The sequence below is a fragment of the Myotis lucifugus genome, unplaced genomic scaffold (assembly GCF_000147115.1).
Source record: "Myotis lucifugus unplaced genomic scaffold, Myoluc2.0 scaffold_1, whole genome shotgun sequence".
Lineage (NCBI taxonomy): Eukaryota > Metazoa > Chordata > Mammalia > Chiroptera > Vespertilionidae > Myotis > Myotis lucifugus.
The window spans coordinates 16,919,491-16,944,254 of record NW_005871049.1 but is presented as its reverse complement, the minus strand read 5'-3'; the positions used below and the strand labels follow the sequence as shown (position 1 = coordinate 16,944,254).

Sequence of the window (24,764 nt, the reverse complement as noted above, 5' to 3'; positions counted from 1 at the left end):
GGTAGAGGTCAGTGATGCTGTTAAACATTTTGCAATGCACAGGACAGGTCCGCCAACAAATAATAATCCAGCCCAAAATGTCAGTAGTGATGTGGTTGAAAACCATATTGTAGATCAATTAAATCAGAACCTTTGGGGTTGGGACAAAAGCCTCAGTAGTTTTTAAAGTTCCCAGGTGACTCCAGTGTGTGGCCAAGGCTGAGAATCATTGCTTTAGCACAGTGGTTCTCAAGCTTTAGCCCAGGGTTCTTAAGCTTTAGCAGCATGAGAATCATGAGGATCATCTAGAGGACTCATTAAACCAGACTGCTAGGCCCTAACCCCAGAGTTCTGAGGTGGAGCCTGAGAATTTGCATTTCTCTCTCTCTCACACACACCAAAAAAAAGGTACAGGTGACCTAACCCTAATGTTGCAGTCTAATGTCTCAGGCCTCACCGGTGTAACACTACAAAATAAGGCTGTTCTTTCCCAAATTCAACATAGATTGTGAACGCATAAGATTTAGGTGCAAGTACAAGATTTACCTGTTACTAATTGTGTGACCTTGGACAAGCCATTTTCCCACTGTAAGTCTCATTCCTGTATTTGTTATTGGGATGGTTCTCATATCTGCCACATGATTGATGAGCATTTGGGAGGCTCAAAATGCTCATGAAAGAATTCTGCAAACTGAATGTATACCACACAAATGTTAGATATTTTGAACTGCTATGATTTATAATCATAAACTGAAATGTACCATTTATTCATGACTTAATGATAAAAAGATAATATAAATGAATTTCCCCCTCTTTATCCATTCCAGATGGTAATATTCCTTGCCAGTTAATGTTGTTACTTGGACATTATTTTTCAGATCGGCATAACATCCTAATAATGAGATAAATGAAACCAGTGGCACATTTTTCTTTGTGTTTATTTTCCCTCCACCCTGTCTGGTGAGGCTGAGGGATTCTCCTCCTCCCCACCGTCTCACTCCACCCATCCTAGACAGGAATGAGGGATTTATGAGTACAGTCTGTAATAGCTGAAAACCTGAAAGTAAATAAAAGGTTCTCTTCCCCTCAACATGAATTATTGTAGGGTCACTTGGAATTGGACATGATGGACCAGATGCCAGTCTTAAAACAAGTGGGGTTCGAGGTTTTCTTTTTTTGCTGGGGCCAGGGCTGGGATGTAGAAGTTGGTACATCATCAAAATAAAAACATCTTCCAACAGCACAGACTGAGATCATTATAAGCCTGTGACACCCAGGACAGGCCTTAATAATGAGAATATGCTCGATGGGTGTTGCAAATTTAAAATCAAATACAATAAAATAAATAGACAACCGGGTGTTACTGAGAATAGATTTTGATCTTCCATTATGCTTTAATTGCTTCAGGATTGAGGACTAGAGCATTCATAGAAATAAATAAAACCTGTGGCTGCTACCCTACCCACACACTCTTTCCTGCGATAGACTCCTCTTGCCTCCTGACCAGCCCAAGCAGTTAGAGTGGATGACAAATGCAGAGCAGAACAGGAACTCCACAAGTGTTCCCAGCTCTGGCATGAGGTGCCCAGGGACCCGGGGATCCATTTTCTTTGATGCGAGTGTCCTGGCTTACTAGTTAAGTGTGGGCCATGAAGCTTGACTCCCTGGGTCAGACAGAAGGCTCTGCCATGTTCCTGACCCTGTGACCTTGGCATGTTGGTGAACCTTACTGCTTCTCAGCTTCCTCCTCTAGAAAATGAAACAGAGATGGTAGCTACCTCAGAGGATTACTGTGGGCAACAGAAGAGACAATCCATAGAAAGGGCTTAGGTACAGTAAGTATCTGGAAATGTGAGCTATTTGCACAGCCCATGGTTATCAGTCTCTACTTTTTAAAATTATTTTTGATTTCAAAAAAGGAAGGGAGAGGAAGAGAGAGAGAGAAACATTAATAATGAGAGAGAATCATTGATCAGCTGCCCTCGCTCCCCGCACTGGGGATTGAGCCAGAACCCGGGCCTATGCCCTGACTAGGAATCAAACTGTGACCTCCTGCTTCATAGGTCAATGCTCAACCACTGAGCCATGTTGGCCGGGCTATCAGTCTTTACTTTTTGTCCTGTTTTCCAATGAGGTTGTGAAGGAGGATCATTCAGGTCACCATGCAGGGTGATAACAGACCACAGAAGCATAAAAGCCCCCATTCTCAAGGAAATTGCTACCTAGAAGATAAGCACCAATGACAGTTCCTAAGGAAGCTGTGTAACAGTATTCTGCGGGGGGTGGGGGGGGTGGGGGGGGGCACAACAGAAGGAGAAGGTGGTGTGGCACATGACAAAGAGCCCAGGTTCTGGAGCCCGCTGCTTTGTGCCCTGGCATGACTTAGGCAGGTTAACTGTGCCTCAGTGAAAACTGGAGATAAATAGAGAACCCGAGTCATGTGGGTGATGTGAGTATGAAATGAACTCCTGGCCCATCACAGATCAGATCATAAAGGTTAGTTCCTGTAAGAGATGGTTCCTGTTACTCCGCACTTAGCTTTGAAAACATGAAACTGTTGCTATTATTTGCTACCCATATTGTTCACTGTTGAATATTCAGTGTTTCAGTTTTGCTGAAGTCCTAACTTTTAGAATCTGAAACACATAGATGTTAATAATAACCAGGAGGAAGGGAGGAAAAAAAAGAGGAAAAATACTTTTTTTTATTGCTTAAAGTATTACCAAGAGTATTATATATGTCCCCCCCCCCCGCCCTTGACAATCCCCCAGCCTGCCCTACCCCCCAGTGGAGGAAAAATACTTTTTAAAGTCAGAGTTCCAGAGTCATGAAGGTTTTATTCCTTAGAGGAAAGATGATTCACCCAACATATGGGATTATTATCCCCAACAATCTCAGTCATCTGAAGGCTGGGATGACAAGGAAATTTCTCATTTTGATCACTGCTGTAAGGATGCCATTCTGGATGCAAAGTCTTGAGACTTCTATTTATTTTACATTCATAAAACCAAAGGATCATTGGATGGAGAAGAATTAAACTTTGCTAAAGTAGAAAAACTAGAAATACTCAATATAAAAATTATACAGGTTAGTTCCAAATGTACATCTCAATGCTTTAAAATTTCATTCGTAACAGAGAGAAGATTTATGTTGGAAAGAATGAATCTGGCTTTTCCTGAATGGAGAAAAGATTTCACACATATGTCATGAGTGGAGCCTTATGTTTTCTTGAAACAGTGCAAGCATAATTATGGAAAATAAGTGCTCTGACCTGGACACACAAGAAGGCCCGCCATCTAATGAAAAAGTTTTATTGTTTATTTTAATTAGCAGTCTCATGGCAGTACATGCTAGTACTCATCTGAAAGAACCATGCAGGCAAAACCAAAGTAGAATTAAACAAAACAAACTAGCAGCAATCCCTACATAGAGATTTAGGTAGTAGCCCCAAAAACTTACCAGGAAGGTGGTGATAAGTAGGAAAAAGGGAAAACAAATGGCATCTTTGAAAGCAGGCAGCTTATTTAATGTAAACAATCTTAAGATCTGGAGTTAATTCTTCATTATAAAGTATGTCATGTGGTCACGATTATCCTATGTATAGATGGAAACAATGACAGAACAAAGATATGGTATGCAGCATGAAGAAAATGATACCATATGTGACTTTCTTGGGGGAAAAAAGAATGCAATTGATGCTGAAGCTGATGTGTTACAGTAAATAAGGTTGAGGTAATTTTGAATGTTTAATAACAGAAACTCATTAGAAAATAAACAATTCCCAATAGCTGAGGCATAAAGTGAAATGGGAAGACATACTCAAGATGTCTGAGTTACCAGTCATGTTATGATGCATCACATAATAACGAGTGCATTTCAACAATGCATCCGTTAACGTTTTAGAAGCCTTGGTTGTCTTCTAGAAAAATGCTATGTGTGGTCTAGAGAGTTATTAAAACTACAAAAGTTTTATTTAATGTGAAGGGGGAAGGATGGGACATACTGAAGGGAAAGTTAGAAATTGTGGCTTCCAGCTCTAACCCTATTGAAAATCTTTGGGCTTTGGTTCCCTCCTCTGCCAAATAAGAAATGTCGGGCTAGAACTAGATTATTTTTAAATTCTCTGCTAGCTCTTATATTGCCTGATTTTTTTCACATCAGAATTCCAGTATATAACTGGTTTCTCTGAAACTGTTATTAACTCCATTTATCCCTAACCTAACCTAACCTAACCTAACCACAATCCTTCCCTTCATTTTTTATGGTTAATTTTACTTTTCCCATTTTTCTGTTATTCTTCCCATTATTAAGTGTTTTAGTCCCTTTTGCCTTTTCTTTTACCCCAAAGGATTAAGGATGTCCGAACCTGAGGAATCCCACAGACTGAAGCCTTAAGACTATTTATTTACTTTGACTGTATGAATAGTATTTTAGTACACTCCAGGGAAAAAGCTAAAATATATAGTAAACTTGCTCTATGTGCCATAAGCATCATATTTTAAATATTATCTTAACGATATGTAAAATGCAGGAAAAAATAGTAGCTAAATGGCTAGTTTACCTTCCAGTCAAGGGTCTATTATAAATAATAATGTAAAATTAAGGCTTTTAAAATAGTTTTGAAAATTAGTTTGATATTGCCTTATGTCTTATTTATGGTCATTTGGAAATGAGATAATATTAACTGTACTAGTAAAGAACAATAGATTTTAACCTAGTTTTCCTTCTAGTGTTGATATTTGATAACTGCTGCACTTCCGCTGTAAGAATTTTGTTTATTTTTAGTGCTAGTAGAACAAAAAGACATACAAATTAGGGGTCTAATGTAATTAGCCTACAGTGAGCTGGTATTCAATTAGAAACTTGAATACTCAGAGAGACTTGTACTATTCCTTGAGATTAGAGCCCATGTTTTATTTTATTTTCATTTTTTCTTAAGGACCTGGTATGTTGTTCCACATGCAGCAATTGCCTAAGTAATATTGACTGCCATGACCATCAACCATTTAAGCAAATGTTAACATCAGTCTGGTAAACAACATTTATCTTAGATTTTTTAAAATTATAGCATTTCAGACTTGCATAGGTGCTTAGACATCATCTAGCTCTCTAAGTGTTGTCTGTAGACTCCCTGGGATCTCTGAGAACCTTTCATGGGTTCTGCAAGATCAAGATATCATTAAGAGATTATTGCCTTTTTTACTGGTTGACATGTGTACTGTTGGTGCAAAAGCAATGGTGGCTAAAACCGCTAGTGCCTTAGCATGAATCAACACAGTGGCACCAAACTAGTCTAATAGTCACTGTATTCTTCACCATTACACACACTCAGCAAAAAAAAATCGAGGGATTATGAGTAAGGGCGTGGAGTTCAGCAAGGTCACAGGATGGAAGAGCAATATGCAAACATCCATTGCATTTCTATATACAAGCAATGAAAAATTCAAAAATGAAATTAAGAGATAATTCCATTCAAAATAGCATAAAAAATAAAATACCTAGAAAAGTTTATCAAGAGAAGTGTAAGACAGGTACACTGAAATATACAAAATATTGGAGGAAGTAAAGAAGATCTCAACAAATGTTTATGGATTGGAAGAATCAATATTGTCAAATGGAAATTTTCTCCAGATTTATCTAAAGGGTCAATACATTCCCTATTATAGTCAAGGAAATTAACAAGTTGATCTTAAAATTTACATAGAAATGTAAAGACTTAAAATAGCCCAAACCACTTTGAAAACAGAGAACAAACTATGGCTTTAAGTACCTGTTTAAAAACTTACTCAAACCCACAGTAATCAAGACAGGATGGTGTTGGCAAAACAACAAAGAGATCGGTGGAAAAGAAAAGAAAAGAAAGTTCAGAAATAAACCCTTAAGTATTTATTGTTAGTTGAGTTTTGACAAAGGTGCCAAGGCAATTCAACAAGGAAAAAATGGCCATTTTAATAAATGACATTGGAATAATTGGATATGCCTATGCAAAAAAATGAACTTAGATGCTTGCCTCACATCATACACCAATTCAAACTGATTATAGATCTAAAAGAAAGAGCTAAAAATAAAAACTGTTAAAGAAAAGATAGGAGAATTTTTGTGTAATCTTGATTTGGCAAAGTTTTCATAAATATGATACCAGCAACATGATCCATAAAAGAAAAGTTTGATAAATGGGATTTAATCAAAATTAAGAACTTTTGCTCTTTAAAAACACACCATTAAGAAAATGAAAAGCCAGAGTGGAAAAAATATTTGCAAATTATGTATCTGATGAAGAATTTTTGTCCAAAATACCTAAAGAACCCCCACAGCCCAGCAGGCATGGCTCAGTGGTTGAGCATCGACCTGTGAACCAGGAGGTCACAGTGTGATTCCCAGTGAGAGCACATGCCCAGGTTGTGGCTTGATCCCCAGCGTGGGGCATGCAGGAGGCAGCCGATCAATGATTCTCTCTCATTATTGATGGTTCTATCTCTCTCTCCCTTACCCTTCCTCTCTGAAATCAATAAAAATATATTAAAAAAAGAACCCCCACAATTGAGAAATATAAAGGCTAAAAGATTTAAATAGTTCACCAAAGTAGATACACAAATAGCTAAGAACATGGAAATTAAAAATCCATAGGGGAATATCATTAAGGGAATGCAAATGAAAACCACAATGATTACTTTTTAAAAAAATATATTTTATTGATTTTTTACAGAGAGGAAGGGAGAGGGATAGAGAGTTAGAAACATCGATCAGCTGCCTCCTGCACACTCCCCACTGGGGATGTGCCCGCAACCAAGGTAGATGCCCTTGACCGGAATCGAACCTGGGACCCTTGAGTCTGCAGGCCGACGCTCTATCCACTGAGCCAAACTGGTTAGGGCCACAGTGATTATTTTAATAGGGATTGCATTGAATCTATAGATTGCTTTGGATAGTATGGATATTTTAATGATGTTAATTCTACCAATCCGTGAACACAGTATATTCTTCCACTTGTTCATATTCTTCTTCTGTTTCTTTTTTCAACATCCTGTAGTTTTCCAAGTACAGGTCTTTTACCTTCTTGGATAAGTTTATTCCTAAGTATCTTAATGTTATTATTGTTGTTGCAATGGTAAATGGGGTTGTATATTTACTTATTTATTTTGTTAATCTTCACCCGAGGATATTATTCCATTGATTTTTAGGGAGAGTAGAAGAGAGAGGGAAAGACAGAGAGAGAAACATTGGTGTGAGAGACACACATCGATTGGTTGCCTCCTGCACGAGTCCTGACTAGGTCCCAGGCCGAGAAGGAGCCTGCAACCAAGGTTCGTGCCCTTGACTGGAATCAAACCCAGGACTCTTTGGTCTGCAGGCTGATGCTCTATCCACTGAGCCAAACCAGCTAGGACGGGATTGTTTTTTGTTTTTTGTTTTTTTAATTTTCTCTTCCTGAGAATTCATTATTGGTGTATAAAAATATCATCAATTTCTGGGTGTTATTTTTGTATCCTGCTACATTGCTGAATTCATTTATTAAATCTAGTAGTTTTTTGGTGGAGTCTTTAGGGTTTCCTATGTATAATATCATGTCATCTGCGAATGATGACAGTTTTACTTTCTTCTTTCCAACTTGGATGCCTTTTATGTTTTCTTGTCTGATCGTTTGGCTAAGACTTCCAGTGCTAGGTTGAATAAGAGTAGTGAAAGTGGGCATCCCTGTCTTGTTCCTGTTCTTAGGGAAAATGGTTTTAGTTTTTGCCCATTGAGTATATTGTTGGCTATAGGTTTGTCATATATGGTCTTTATTATGTTGAGATATGATCCCTTTTTTCCCCACTTTGCTGAGAGTTTTTATCAAAAATGAGTGTTGGATTTTGTCGAATGCCTTTTCTGTGTTTATTGATGATTATGTGATTTTTTTGCCTTTCAATTTATTTATTTGATGTATCATGTTTATTGATTTGAGAATATAAGAAAATAAAATTAGTGGAAACAATGGAAAGATGCAAAGAAACAAAACATTTATGACATAAATGACACCAAGACATATTTATTTTGTGAAACTAAGCTAAAAGTTCACAGTGGTCAGAGTTTTTTGTTTGTTTGTTTTATTTTGTACAGACAATCTGCAGAATTGCTTTATTGTTTGCTTTTAAAGTTAGGTCTATTAATAAAGTTCCTTATTCAAATTGTTTTGGATATTTTGGTATCATTTCACAAAAAAAGTATATTTTATATGTAAATTTTTAAAATTTGAGGATTTCTAGTTTCTTTTAAAATATCAGTTGAGCCCCAGCTGGTTTGGCTCAGTGGATAGAGCATTAGCCTGAGGACTGCAGGGTCCTGGGTTCGATTCGGGTCAAGGGCACATACTCGGTTTGCAGTCTTGATCCCCAGTGGGGGGTTGTGCAGGAGGCGGCCAATAAATGATTCTCTCTCATCATTGATGTTTCTCTCTCTCTCTCCCTCTCTAAAATAAATAAAAATATATTTTAAAAAATCAGTTGAGACATATTCTCAAATGTCATCTGTTTATGCTTTCGCATTCCCGTTTTAACTCCTGTGCAGTTATAAACCTAGGGAGGCAGGTCCAGCAATGTAACCTTTAGTTTTTTCAGTAAACTCTGATATTTCAACCCCAACTGAAAATATGGACTAGTCATAGACACTCATTTTCTGGATCATGTCCATACTGTCCTTTCCAGTGACTAGGGGAGGACACCAGTTTGATAAAAAATGTTCCTCTGAGCAGATGTATGTGTCTAGGGCAATTGGTCCATCAAAGAACTCACTCTTTCCTTTCAGTTTATTTTTTTATTTTCTGGCTCCCTTCTGTCAGTTGGCCTCACCAACATGACAATGAGTATAGAATACAAAAATCTGTTTACCAGATGTTCCAGTGCAAATCTGCAAGACTTAGAACATGCATGCTATTTTCGAAGACAATCTTTGTTTCATACACATTTTCCTTATAATAGCTTACTTCTGTTTTAAATAAGTGACTAAAGAAACTGTTAGATTTATGGAGGAGAGAAAAGGGGATGACATTCATCATTGATCATTCTGAAAATAGACTTCTGTACTAGAGATGCCATTTTGATAACTATGAAGTTTGCCTTATGAGGTAGGTATATGGGAGAGAAGCAGAGTGGCAGCTTAGCTAATAGCATGGCCTCTGACATCAGAATGGATTCAAATCCTGGCTCTACCACTTGCTGTGTAACCTTAAATAAATCCTTAAACACCATCCTCAGTTTCTTTATTTTTGGAATTCAGGCAATACTAGTGAATCATAGGTTTGTTTTGAGGATCAAATGAGTTAGCCTGGCACAGAGTAAACACTAATTAAGCTTTAGGTAATATTATTCTAATGTTATATATTGCTATAAATAACATTTTTAAAAATGTATTTTTACTGATTTCAGAGAGGAAGGGAGAGGGAGAGAGAGAAACATCAATGATGAGAGAGAATCATTGATTGGCTGCCTCCTGCATGCCCCCTACTGAGGATCGAATCTGCAACCTGGCACGTGACCTTGACTGGAATCAAACCTGGGACCCTTCAGTCTGCAGGCTGGCGCTCTATCCACTAAACTAAACCGGTTAGGGCAGTGGTCGGCAAACTGGCCCCTTGAGTGTGGGTCTTCCACAAAATACCACGTGCGGGTGAGCACTTACAATGTGATTGAAACTTCATGGCCCATGCTACGGGGCCAAAGAGCCGCATGTGGCTCGCGAGCTGCGGTTTGCCGACCACTGGGTTAGGGTATAAATAACATTTTAATATTGCATATTTTCCCTTATTAACTTAAAAATGTTTTTTCAACATAGTAGCCATTATGTTCTTGTTAAATTTAAATGAGATCATCTAAAAGCTTCCTATCTCACCCTGGCTGTGTGGCTCAGTTGTGTGGAGCAACCTCCCGTACACCAAAAAGGTTGAGGGTTTGATTTCTGGTCACGGCACGTACTTGGGTTGGGAGTTCAATCCCCAGTCAGGGCTCATAGGGGAGGCAACCAATTGATGTTTCTCTCTCACATTAATGTTTGTCTTTCTCTCCCTTCCTCTCTTTCTCAAATCAATCAATCAATCAATCAAACAATAAATAAAAGCTTCCAGAGAAAATAGATGAAGGCTTTATAAAGAAGTATTGGTAGGCTGATCATACTTCCTGGTTTATGCAGGACAGTCTTCATTTATGCATACAGTCCAGATGTAATTATTGATAGTGTCTCCTTTTACTCTCATAAATATCCTGGATTGGACAATAACTTATATAGTCACCCTATTATTGGGCCCTATGTATTCTGCTTCCCCCATCTCCTGCCCAACCCCATATTCCTGTGACCTCTGCTCTCTCCTTCCATGTAGTTGCCATGGCCTCCTTGTGTTCCTCTAGCCCCCAGGCAAGTCTCGCCCCAGAGCCTTCCCAGTTTGCTCCACTGGAGGGCTCTTACTTAGTGGCATGGTTTGCCCTTCCTCTCTTTCGTTTTTATTCAACTGCCACTTTGTATTGCCACTTTTTCAGCCACCCACTCTTAGATTAATATCCTCTCCCTCCTTCTCCAATTTACTTTTATTCTTAGCACTTATCTTATATGCTGCAGGATGTACCAAAGACATGTATACACACTTTAACAGTTGATAACTCAAATGATGTTTCTTAATTTTCAGCCAGACTAAGCTTTGAACAAAGAAAATTCATCCTAAAATGCTACTGGAAATTTGAAAACTCAATTGAGTACAAACACTGCCTTTATAATTATTTAAAGTGTATAAACATTTTTTGGGACACCGGGTATCCTCCCAAAATGTATGCACCTTTTAACAGCTGAGAACTCACTTAATTTTCACTCCTTTTCAGGTTTAGCTGATTTGAAATAATGCATGAAGCCAGATTAAGCTTTGAACAAAGAAAATTTATCCACTAGACTTTTTTTTATGGGGATACATAAAAGGTAAAGTTTATGGTACAAAACTGGCAACAGTTGACGAATTGAGGGCACACAAATACTGAACCAAATGATTCTTGATGTTTGTGATTCCATTGCTTCACAGTATCAGTAATGCCTGGGCCAGAATGGTCATCAGTTTGAATATAAGTGTTGACCAAAAAATTATTCATTTGTGTAGATTCTTTTAAATTTTGAAAATGAACTGTATGTTAATAAACCCTGACTTTATAATCATTCAAAGTGTATATACATTTTGGGGCACCATATATATGTATATTTATTTAACTAGCTTATTATCTTTTTCTTCTATGAGGGCAAGGATGCTTGTCTGGCTTCTATTTACTGCTATTTCTCCAATAACTGGTATATATTTTTTTAATGAATAAATGAAGAACATGTAGACAGGAAAGACCTGATGTGACTGAGAAATCAAATGGCCAACTAGTTTCCATCCCCATTACCTTTTAGTATAAAATTTTATCTAAAACAATAGAACTTGCAGGTTTAGGATGTTCTGAGAAGCATAATTTGACTAGCTCTCATTATTGATACTAGTCTCCAAGTAAATTGTTTTAAAAGTTGTGATGGCAAAAATTATCAGTAAAACTCCTAAAGATGTTTAAATTCTAAAAGGTGACCTCCAAATTACACATTAAAAAATAATATTAAGTCTTTCTGAGGGCACTCTTGATTTTTGCTTCTAGAGTCCAGGAACATTGGGGGCTTCAAACTTTCCAAATTTAAATAAACATTTTATAGTATGTGGTTTTATAACATTTTAATGTTTAAATTTAAAAATAAGGCTACCAAAAATTAACACCAAATGATACTTATGTTCAGTTCTATTATTGAATTTAACTATTAATTTTATAACATAGGAAAGTTTTCCCAAGAAAAACTAGACCTTGTTAAAAATAAAATTGTAGCTATAGAAAACTCCCAGGAGTATATGATCTAGAAGGCAGTTGTAGAATTTCTGGAAGTCTATCAAATTTACTTTGACAGAATTTCTTAGAACATCCCTTATTTAACTGCTCTATAGTCTTAGAATCAATTCCAGAGACAGTAAACTTGATTCCCCATCCTCTTTCATTTTAGTTCGCACACTCTTCAGACGAACTGTGTAAACTTTGTATGATAATAAACAAATAACACTCACATCCTGGCAACTCATAAGATGAAGACACTATAGAAATATTTCAGCATAGAAGAGCCAGAACATCTGCTTTAATTGATCAGAATGCTGGAATCAGTGCAGCACTCCCACACGCACTGTGTACCATGTGAAAATTCCTGTCTCCCAGTAAAACTTTACCCATCACTGCTTTATGTTAAATGTAGAGTACAACAAACTCTTTCATGAGCTGATCTGTTTGATGGAGGAATATCATCAGGAATGATGCTTTTATTTATTTATTTTTTCCCATCTCAACACCTTCCTAACGAGAACAGGACTAAAACCATCTCTCCCTCCTCAGCCATGGGAAACAAGCTTGCAGTTATGGACTGTTTCCATCCCCCACCAGAAATGGTATAACTGTGCTATGAGCCAAATGCTGAGGGTTAGCAGAGTAACCTCACATGAGAATAATTACTTCACATAACCATGAGAGCAAGCAATGAGGTTCCCAGACACAGGAAACGAAAAATCAGAAGGGGAGGTAGAGTTGGAGAGGGTTCTGAAGCCTTTCCAGACAGCAACTTCCTTCTAACAGCAAATTGGGTAATAAATTTATCACTCTGGCATTTGATATGTACATATATTCTTAAATCACCTGGTTAGCATAATGTTTTGCGATGCACGTCTTAGCAATGGCAGAAAATTAACTGTTTCCTATTCTCTAAAGAACAAAATCTTTTGTGCTATGAGTGTTCATTTTCGTATTCCACATCACTTGTAGGATTAATATTTCAATCAAACCACAATTGCAACTACACTCAAAGAATGTATATTGCACAGAAATCCTGGAAAGAACCTTTGGCTTGGTTATCTTTACAGAGAGAGAGGAAATTATACAACACAGTGCCTGAACCATAGGAAAAGAACTCTTGACCTCCAGAGACAAAGGGAAGGGGGGAAAGCGATCCTGTTGTTATGTGCTGCTCTGCTTTGCTTGTGCATTTATGGACGCTGAGACATTCCTGGTTTGAAGGAAAAAAGTAGAAATTCAGTAAATTAGAACAGCAGGTTTGCCTTTAGATCTGGAATTGCGTGCGAGAAAACCATTCTTATAGAGGCAACGATAGTACATTTTCTTATTTGACTCATTCATCAAATATTTTTAAAGCTGGGCTCAGTGTTAGATGCAGGAGACACAGTGATAAATGAGAATGATGGCAGCTTGCCTCAAGGAACTTGCGGTCCAGTGGGTCAGACAGGCAAGTGAATTGGCAAATACAATAGAGTGTGTGTTACATGCTATTACAGGGTTAACAGAGGGTGCCCTGGGAGCACAGGATAAAGGCACTAACCTAGGCTGGTCATGGATACTTGCCAGACAAAGAGATGTTTAAGCTGAGATCTGAAGAACAAAGTGGAGTAAGCCAGAGGAGGCATCAGAGAGAAATATTTTAGGTAGAAGGTTCATGGCATTCTCAGATGGAGCAGATTAGCTGGAGTAGATGAGGCAGAAGAAAAACATGAAGAGAGAGGCACCTGGAAGGAGGCAGAGCCAGAGCTACATACAAGGAAAACTAGCTGGGAGGCGTTGTATCAAGGGGCAGAAATCTTGGTAAAGGGACACATTTTCTGTCTTAAAATTCAGGGATAGAGTTTCTATACCTAATTTTGCACTATTATTATTACTGGAGTACAAGAGAAAGGTTTGCTTTTATTTGCTTGATGATGAGTAAAAGGGTTAGACAATATCCTTATCACGTATGCAATTCATTGGTAATTTAATCAACTTGGGAGACTAGCATGTGCAGACCACAGATAATATCCTGTGCCTTGTCCATAAATGAAGAATTCCTCTGAGAAATTATCAACATTATCATTATTTTAATTTGAAGGTCTCAGAGGAATCTGATTAGAAGTTGATTTTAACAGCTAAGGCTCTAATCAAATTCTAAGCATATATTGAACAGCTATTGTGTTTGAAGCATAAAATCTATAAGTTGTGGCAATTTGCTTTTGAGACAGAAATTGTCTTGATGATTTGATGTGTTGAGAAACAACTTTTGTATGGCTGCCCTGACAGGATGGATCCCAGTTGTACAAGATGTCAAAGGCTGTGTGAATATGGAGATAACTGGCTTGGTGTGAACATCTCTGGTTTCCACATTTCTCAGATCCTCTGCCAGAGTGACATACTGGGAGCCTTGACTTTCCACTGCAGAACATTCCTGATCATTTCATACAGAAATTATATTTGTTTGTTTTTCATTGTTGCCCTCAACAAGAGGTGGTTGCTTAGATTAGACCCAATTAGTAATCAACAGTCAGTTACTGGATGCTTTCACTGGCTCTTTAACCTATTTTCTCAGATCTGCTATACCCTCTGTGTTTCAATGAAGACAGTAATCACCTACAGTATTATCTCTGGTTCCAACTCCCCGCTATGAATGTCAGAGATTTCTATGCTGAGTCATTGGACTCAACTTCTTCCTTCTTCCCATGACCACCATTTTAATCTTCTCCACTCTACTTTTCTCACTTGTATTTTCCCACATTCCTGTTTTTATTTAATAGGCCAAGGTACAGTAGTTTATGGGAGTGTCTGTGTGCACATATGGATGAGCTTGGCACAATAAGCCCTGGCCCACCCATGCATAAACATCACTTTTAGGGTTTCTACTTTATTTAAAACTAGAGGCTCAATACATGAAAATTTGTGCACTCGGGGGGGTCCCTCAGCCTGGCCTGCACCCTCTCACAGGCTGGGACCCCTCGGGGGATGTCCACCTGCCAGCTTAGGCCTGCTCCCCAGGGGATCGGGCCTAAGCTGGCAGTGGACATCCCTCTGACAGCCCAGTCGGACATCTTAAGCCGCAATCAGATATCCTTAGCACTGCCACAGAGGCAGGAGAGACTCCTGCCACCACTGCTGTGCTCGCGGCTCGCAGCCATCAGCCTGGCTTATGGCTGAGCAGAGCTCTCCCTGTGGGAGCACACTGACCACCAGGGGGCAGCTCCTGTTTTGAGTGTCTGCCCCCTGGTGGTCAGTGCTTGTCATAGCGACCAGTTGTTCTGTTAGGGTCAATTTGCATATTACCCTTTTATTATATAGGATTATAATCCAACTTGCTATAGACAACACTCCATACACAAAATCTTATGAATCATTAAAGAATATAATTATTAAGTTCTATACTTCTATCCATATTGCCACTAAGTAATTGGGGGTTATGTTTTTGTCCCTAAAAACATACAATATTTTAATTGTTTTGTAATGAATGCATATATTTTATATATAGATTAGTTTACATGGTTAAGTTTTTGCATTTCTTGAAAATTCAGGGTATAAAATAATGTGATTTCTTGACAAATTGAATTCATTATCAGTTAGGTTATAAGTGTGGGTATTTGAAAGGTTCTGCTAACTCATTTCCCTTCCTCCCTCCTGTTCTTTTCGGTCTTTTCTTGAAATTAGAGATACTATGTTTTTTGAACAATTAAAAACTAGATAGAGTGATTCTTTGATAAACTTAGTAATAGGTTTTCTTCAGTATTGCCATTTGCAAGGCCCTTTTATGCTTGAAAACTAAGAAAGTAACTGGCATTAATTTGCTTTTTTAGGTTCCTTCTGCTTTACATTTTACTATCTCAGAATGTCGGATTTTGTCACCAGTTAATATAACGTGTCTATGTGTGTGAGTGTAAGTAAGGGTCAGAGGAGTTTCTTTCCAGCTTTTGGTTTATTTTTTCTTAATGCAACATAACTCCAGGCGTAACTCATTTTTCAATTTAGGATCTGTAAAGGTCTCTGCAGCAGCAATTTGGTGACTCTATTCCACTTCTCTGTGAATGTTATTTAGGGCACAGCATGTTACTTAGGGATAGTGAAGGCATTCCGACAGAGCTGAGCATGCACGTTGGGAAGTGGTTAAGAAGTAGGTAAAGTATGTCCAGAGTGGGGGGGGCCTTGACTACTAAACATGGGAGCTCCTGGGTGTTTTGGGTAGAGTTACATTCAACAAATAAATAGAAGCAAAGTCCAGTATAGGCCGGTAGGAAGACACCCTGAAGATGTAGAGATCTTTTGGAAACTTTTGGAAATTGTGTGGAGTGATCCCCTCTTGCATGCCCACAGACTGTCCAGAGCTACCCTGCACTAGCTGAACGGAATAATGACAGATTAGAAACAGCTCAGCCGCTTTGCTTTTCAGTTGTGTTTTACATCACATTCATATATGGAACATTTTCAGTACAATCTCTTTCAAAGTGAGAGAAAGGGAATAAAATGTGAATAGAAGGAATAATTAATCACTTGTAACATTACTGCAGTCTAATCAGCAAGTCTACCTTGCCCAAAGATGCAATTGTCTCCTTCCACTTAGGCTGGCTCTAGACTCAGTGTAATGTTCTCTGCCTGGAGACACCTTGGAACTGAGTATAAAAGCAACTGATAGAATTGTTACACACAATAACCTGTGTGATTTGAAAACTCATCGTTCTTTAAAGAGCATAATAAATATTTTCACATTCTTCTTTCAACCTAATTCTTCTAATGGGGGTAGGGAGAAAACTTCATGCATCCTTTTAACAGAATGTTCTCCAAGTCTACACATTGTTTTCATTTCATGGATACCTAAGCATAATAGTAAAGTGAGATGGACAGCTGCTACTTTGCCCTGAAGTAAAGAGATAGTTTAACATAGTTGAAGAGAAGTCACAGGCCCATTATGTGAGACCCCAAAGCATCAGAATTTTATAACAGGAGACAGCTGTGGAGCAAAGGCGTGAGGACCTGGCACTCACATTGCTTGGAAGGATTTCTCTTGACTCTTGTGGTCAGAAGTCAGAGAAGCAGCAATATCTTAGGGCCTCCTAACCTAGAGAAGAAGACTGAGAGAAGCAAATAGAAATAGCTCCACCAATATTCTAAGCTCACTGCAATGCTTTTCTCTTTTCAGTCTGCAAGATTGAAAATAGTACAAGATTGAAATGACTAAAGAGTATTTTTGTTGAAACCAAAAGGTTTATTTTCTAAAAGTAACGTTGGTTAGTTTTAGAAAAATAGAAATTACACAAATGTACTCCTGTGATGCAAAAGCACAAAATTCACACTGACTACATTATTTAAAACTACAGTAGGTTTTACTGTACAGTCATCCCTCAGTATCTGCAGCATTTGGTTCTAGGACCCCACCAATAACCAAATTCTTGGATGCTCAAGTCCCTTATATAAAATGGCATAGTATTTGCATATAATCTACATACATCCTCCTGTACATTTTAATCATATCTAGGTTACTTATGATACCTAATACAATTTAAATAGCTTTTATACTGTACTAGAAGCCCGGTACACAAAATTTGTGCACTGGGGGGAGGGTCCTTCAGCCCGGCCTGCACCCTCTCGCAGTCCGGGAGCCCTCAGGGAATATCCACCTGCTGCGGGCCTAAGCCGGCAGTCGGACATCCCTCTCGTAGTCCGGGACCCTTTGCTCCTTACCGCCTGTCTGCTCGCTGCTCCTTACCGCTCAGCTCGCTGCTCCTTAGTGCTGCCACGGAGGCGGGAGAGGCTCCCGCCACTGCCGCTGCACTTGCCAGCCATGAGCCCGGCTTCTGGCTGAGCAGCACTCCCCCATGGGAGTGCACTGACCACCAGGGGGCAGCTTCTGTGTTGAGCATCTGCCTTCTGGTGGTCAGTGCGCATCATAGCGACTGGTCATTCTGATCGTTCTGCCTAACGGTTGCTTAGGCTTTTATTATATAGATTATATAGGGAATAATGACAAGAAGAAAAGTCTGTATATGTTAATCATTGACACAACCATTGTACGCCTAACTACATAGTCATGTCTGCAACAGCATAGCCTTTTCTTCTGAATATTTTCAATTTGTAGTCAGTTGAGTCTGCTTAAGCAGAAACTGTGGATACAGAGGGCTGACCATATTAGATTCCCAAGAGGTAAGAACCATATAGTCAAATAAGAATGTATTAATTTTTATCCATTATTATATGAATGTAAAACAAAGACTTTTTCTTTTTGGATTTTCAACAAATTTGAAGACAGTCCACATGATCTGACTTAAAATGTTACTATGGAATAGAAATGAAGTTTGGTCTGTTGATTGGCAGGTAGCACCTTAAATCAACAAGCAAGTCCCCTTCCCAGCAATTGCAGATATTAATTTGTCAAGAAGCTGCTTTGTACATGGCCAAATGGGACTAATTCAGAGATGGTTAATTATTCTCCTGAGCCATATGGTTAACTGGTATATAAACATGAATAATTAATGTTTATTACTCCACACCATGACTGCTGAAGAGTTAAATTTTGAATGAGCCATATCAACATTTTTAAATCTATGATTAAATAAATATGTCACAAGAAAGTGGGTGTTGAGTACACATAATACTTCATAAAGAGAAAATAACCTTGTAAAGAAAAAAATTGAAGTTCTCTAGCATACGTTAAACCTTTTAAATTAATTACACATTTTCATTTGCATCATTGTTTGGTTCTAAAATCCCATTTTAATTTCAAATAGAAAACACATGTATTCATGCTATTCTGTGGAAAGAGATGATATGTGATTTTTTAAAAAAATATTATTTGTTGCCTAATTTCCCCAATTTTGCAGTGTATTGAAGGAATGTTGAAATGTTTTTTATTTGTAGTGTTGAAAATTGTAATCATTGCTTACAACTTTATTGTTAGCCCACTGATTTTCCTGGTACATTAATAAAATTTTGTCACAGTTTAAGTGTATCTATTGGAAACCGAAAGCTACTGGTCTATTTAAAAGCTATGTCTTCAATTGACATAACTTGCCATTTAAAGTCCTATTTCAGAATATGATTGCTCAGAACTGTTTTATTTCTATGGCTAATACAGAGAAGAAAAAAATAAAGGCTGAAGAAAGTGTTTTTTCTGGGCTTAGAATAAAGACATTCCAGAATATCTGGCATAGATCGTGATTTCATTTGAATTTTAGTTCATTTGAATTCTTTCAGCAATTTCCCCCTAACATCCAGAAATCAAATATGTAACATCTAATTCCTTTTGGCTTTAGTTTGTTTTGGTACTAACTCATCCTGAAAGCAAGGTGACCATGGTAGCAGTGGGCGAGTTATCCTCCTCTCCCTCTAACTTTGTCTCATTTATCTTTGGAGCCCATTGCCTAGCTCAGGGGTGGGCACACAGTAGGCACTCCTTAAATGTAAACTGAAGAAATGAAAGAGGCAAAGGTAAACTGATGCCTATTTTAAACAGTTTAGTAATACTGCTCACTGAGGTCCCCAGGAGCCTGCTATCGTGTGGATCCTATTATCTCTAAGTCACCCAGATAACCAAGGAAGCTAGCATGTGCGTGGGCTCCACTCATCAATCTAGTCAAAATAAAACCAGTGCTTTTCCTTCTAAGCCATACTGTGGACATTGAGCTTCTGTAGAACATTACATTAAAAGGGTTAACTGCAACTGAATATATTTATGTAGAGCACTTTTTGGGCTCAGTAGGTCTCACCCTGAAAATTAATTCTCAGAAAAATTAAGTGATCTCCAAAATTGCCTATCCACTCAGCAATAAGAAGTCGATGCTGCATGAAAGACCTTCACTTTGAGGAGTCACTCCTGCAATACTATTTGGTTAACAATTAAGTTAGAAAACTAAGTGTAACATTAACAAATAATAAACATTTAAAATGCCACTAGTTGTAAGATAGCAGAAACTGCTCTCAGTAAAAACAGACTAAAATCCAGAAGGTCAGAAAAGTGTGCAGCAACTCTCTTACTGTAGAATCAGAGCATACGTTCAAACTTGCAAATACATTTGTGGTTACTTCCTACCTTAAATACATTGATGGGGATATCAATGATCACATAGATAAGATCTCCAAGGGCAAGGCTGGCTATCAGCGCGTTGGGTCCGTTCCTCATACACTTGTTCTGGTAAATGATTCTGAGCAGAGTTGCGTTCCCCACCATTCCCACGATGAAAATAGTACAAGATATCACAGTGTTAATGTATTTGAAAGCTGAAGTAATCTTAGTCCGCTGTGGACAATAGTTGTGCATTGAGCCATTGCTGGGTAGGGCCAAATTAGTGGGTCGATGAGTGGTAACCAGGAAGCTGAGCTCTGTCCCACGAAAAGTGGTAAAGTCGTCCATATGAGTGCTTAGATTTGTGCTGTAGCTCTCAGGATTATCACTAATTACACATCCAACCAGTGCCACCCAAAAGGACACCCTGAAGCAAAAGGTTTCCATCTTGATGCAAATTTGAGGAAATGTCTTTTATTCTGTTGCTTTTACACCCTCACTTTTTTTTCCACCTAGAAAAAAAAGAAAAATAATTTTGGTTACAAAATCCAGCTGCCAGTAAGGCTGCAGTCAATGATTATTTACTGCTCCAGTTAAAAAGCAGGATATATTTGGTAATTTAGATAAGATATATCTATGTCAGCTTACCCCAAAGCAGAACAAAATCAGAAAAGAGCAAAGCTCTATTAGGGCAAGTTCTCTCTCTCTCTCTCTCTCTCTCTCTCTCTCTCTCTCTCTCTCTCATCTCTGTCCACAGCTATACTTATATCTAGATTATAATACGCAGAAGGATATGTCAGTTTGTTTTTTTTAAGAAGTAGCTTAAAAGCTGCTGTTTTCCATCCACTATACCTCTGCTAAGAACCTGAATTACAAAAATCTTGGAGAGTTGAGATACATTTTACTAGTGGAAAAGAAAAGGCATTAAATGCTGAGTAAAAGTTATATAGTGCTAAGGCAATGGTTCTCAACCTTCCTAATGCCGCGACCCTTTAATACAGTTCCTCATGTTGTGCTGACCCCCAACCATAAAATTATTTTCGTTGATACTTCATAACTGTAATTTTGCTACTGTTACGAATCGTACTGTAAATATCTGATATGCAGGATGTATTTTCATTGTTACAAATTGAACATAATTAAAGCATAGTGATTAATCACAAAAACAATATGTAATTATATATGTGTTTTCCGATGGTCTTAGGCGACCCCTGTGAAAGGGTCGTTTGACCCCCAAAGGGGTCATGACCCACAGGTTGAGAACCGCTGTGCTAAGGCATAAGATTACCAATTCTATAATTACAAATCCAATATTCCAAAATATGTGCTAGTTTGCACATGGTAAATAATGAACATGGTAATAAAATGCAGCATAGGTAGCCATTTAAAGCATTACACAATGTTAATTTAAAATCAGAACTCTGGTTAACACCATCTCTACATATAACAATTTTACTACTAGTTTGAAATAAACATGGCATAACTGATAAAGACAAAATATTTATTTTTATTGAAAACCCTGATGATTAATGTGTACAATCTACTAGTACATCTTCTGACAGGAGTTTTGGGTTTTTCCATTCCTCAGAAATTATTGGCATGATATTTGCCAACAAGTGAAACTGGGAATAATGGACTTCCCCAGGCAGGCACACCATTGGTTTTCCGAGGGATATCTGTCTCATGCCTAGTCACGGTGCTGGGCACTCCATAGGCATGTTGCCATCTGATCTACACTCTCCCTGACCCTGTGAAGCAGATACATTTTCCGTTCTAAAGGTAGGGAACCAGAGGCTCAGGAACGTCAAGATGCTTGTCAAAAGCACAGGTGGTGGATGGCAATGCTGTGATTCTAAGGCAAGTTAATCCAAGGTTGAGCTCTTAACCTCTAGCCTGCACTCCTCTCATTCTCATGCCTTCTTAGCACCTGAAATGTTTGAATGAATTCTCCAAAGTTGCAGTGAAGCAGTGGACTTAGAGGTTGGTGAGATGTTTTCAAAAGACCATTTGTTTGTTTGCTTGCTTGTTTTAGTCACTTTTGTAGAGCAAGTGGTCTTTCTTGCCCAGGAAGTCTATGTTTTTCTACTTTAGTCCTTAAAGAAAAGATGGGAAAATGAGGGGGGTTGGTGGTAACACAATAAGCAAAGGTAAACAAAAATGGCTCCTCACATTTAAATAGTTTTGTATTTTCTTGCTTGTGAGTTTTTAACAATCTTTTAAAATGAAGGCCCTAAGTTCATTTATGCCCATCAATGGTGCGTGTGTCTATGACATAAAATTTAATTTTTAAAAATTGTGTCCTTTTTCTGAGTTTATTCGTGGTTGGAATTAACCACTTTTAGGGATTTTGAGTTATCTTTGACAGTTATCAATAAAGCGTAGTCAATATGTGGAGGAAATGAGATTTATTCATGTTGTATAGAAGATCTAAAGTAAATAGATCTCAGAAACAACTCTAGGTGGGCAGGGCCAACATCCCCATTTTATGCATAAGGAAACTGAGTCTTTTTCATGGCCAAGAAGCAGTTCAGCAGATAGAGTGCTTCACTTTACTTTGCTTATAGGACTTGACTCAGTCTGATATTATAAAAATAAATAATAAAAAGTGATAAAAGCATCAAATTTTCTAAGCTAGGGGCATATTATGTACATATTAAATCTGCCTGGACTTATAAGTAGTTTTTTTCTTGCTTCTTACATAGGGGAGTGAGTATCTAACCTAATATTGACAGACCCTGTTTCCATCAGCATTGGAGACCAGGACTCTGAGAACAAAGCATACTGTCATCCTCTTCAGATCAGAGGAGGGAGGAAAAAAATCCTTCAATATTTTGTGCTGTTTAATGACTAAAGCCTCCTCCCAGTTTCCCAATCAGAATGGAACCTTCATTAATGGTTTTATTAAAACTAAGAGAGAGAAGGCTTTTCTCAGTAATGGAATGACTCCCTGCCCATTAGAGTCTGTTAGAGGATATTTAGTAAACTGACCTGGCTATCGTATTCCACCACCCACAAAAGGTGCCACTAGTGTTTGTACACTAGCTTGCTGGTCTGCTTGGTCAGCTGATTATAGCAGGAGCTAAGGAGGCCAAGGCTGTGGGTTCTTATCAAAGTGTGAGCTAGCTACTATTAAAACCACTTTCCTTCCCCTGCAACAATGACACCACCACAGAAATCATTTCTGATGGTGCCTCCATCAGCTCTCTACATGTTAAGCTTCGGAGCTACAGGATACTTGGCAAAGGCATGTGAATACCACATATTGCATGAAAAATAGAAAACCACACAAAAGAAGCTCCTTCAAATGCATGTTCCTCCAAGGATGAGCCTGTAGCTCATTTCCATGGATCTAAGTCGTGCTGTGCTTGGAATAATCAGTCATACCCAGTCACAGCTCTAGTGAAGCATCTGAGGTTCAGACCTCAGGGACACGGTTTATACATTCAGCATTGTTCCGTTTGGGGTCTAAGAATTCGCTTAAGTTCAAAAGTTATTATTAAGGAAGAGGACTGGACCCTTATGCTTACACTTTAACCATTTAACATCTCTGATTCTCAGGATCAAAGTGGACCTGTACTGTAATTAGTAATTTGGAAATTCCAACCTTACCTAAATGGTCTGAGTTCAGAGCAGGTAGTTACATGAAATGATTGTCAAGATGTTTCCCAATTAGTTGCAACTTAAAACAGAAGGTATTGGGGAGGGGGAGGCGGGGAGCGAGGGAAGCCATGAGTATCTATAAAAGGAAAACCAAAAAACTAGGTACTTTCTACAAGTTCTCTGTGGGTTTTGCTCGCTGGGTAAGATATCAGCAACTGTCCTTGCTGACAATGTCTGACTTTAATTTGCCTCCCACCCACCCCTCTCCGCCGCCAGCTCTATCCGGAACGCCATTAGGATGGTGTAAACAGAGGCTGATTATCTAGAAACAGCACTAGTTTTCTGCACGTGAAAGGCAACAAGTGGCCTTTAAAGGACAGCATAGAACCAAACGCCCAGACATCCACAGGCAGGTTTCCAAACCAGCTGCCCTGGGGGTTTTCCAAAACATCTGTCCCGCACACCGAGAGCCCTTGGCTGCCCTTGACAACCCCGGGTGTGCAGGGAGCAGAAGCAGGCGAGTCAGAAAAGGCTGCGGGACACCTCTCACAAGTGGGCTTTGGAGCTTGCGATAGGGGCGTGATGTTCCATAAAGTTCTTGCGTGCCCGGGGAAAAGGGAGACCCAGGGAGAACTGTATATTTTCCTTTAACTAAAAATCCGAATCCCACCTGGGTAGGCAGCGGGCTTTCAATCAGTTCCTCAAACCCCAGACGTGCCCGCAAAGAGCCCCACCTAGGAAGGCGCCGGCGGCACCACGCACCCCTAGACCGTGTGGGAGGGTGGCCCAAGGTGCAGGGCGCCGGGCGGAATTGATGCCTGCTCCCTCTCCTCCCAACCGAGGGGCTCAGGCGACATTTCCCCCACCCCTGGCGGGTCCCCGAGAGGAAAGAGTTGCACCGACCGTGGAGCTAGGTGGGCGCAGACGGCTGCCCGGTCCGTTCGGCACCTGGGCGGCTGGGCGGCTGGGCGAGAGGAAGCAGAGCCGGAGAGATGGGGTGGCCTGGGTCCTGGGCTCCCGCGCGGCAGCAATCGGGCTGCACTGCTGCCTCTGCGTCGGAAAACTTCCTGGGCACAGCTTCTGTGCGGAGGTCTCCCCAGCCCCCAGCCTCTGGCCACCGGCGGGGATGGAGCCTCGCCACCTCGATCCACAATCGCCAGACCACAGGGATGACTGCGCGCAAGGACTAGAAGAAAAAGGAAACTCCAGAGGAGCACACGCCCCCCGTCTGTCTGGCCTCCCCTTCTCCTCCAAAATCTCCCCGACCTTCTGCTTTACTCTAGGACAGAAAGAACGTCCTAAGCTTCCAGCCCTCC

General features: G+C 39.2%; 1 protein-coding gene across 1 annotated transcript in view; it reads right to left on the bottom strand.

Moving 5' to 3' along the window:
- Positions 1-24,764, bottom strand: part of EDNRA (endothelin receptor type A) — a 51,041-nt gene extending 26,277 nt beyond the window's left edge. Inside the window, exons 1-2 of the mRNA XM_014455694.2 lie at positions 24,352-24,764; positions 19,876-20,360 (exon numbers count right to left, since the gene is read on the bottom strand). Coding sequence (XP_014311180.1) covers positions 19,876-20,295 — 420 coding nt within the window. The 5' untranslated portion in view covers positions 20,296-20,360; positions 24,352-24,764. The remainder of the gene's footprint in view (positions 1-19,875; positions 20,361-24,351) is intronic.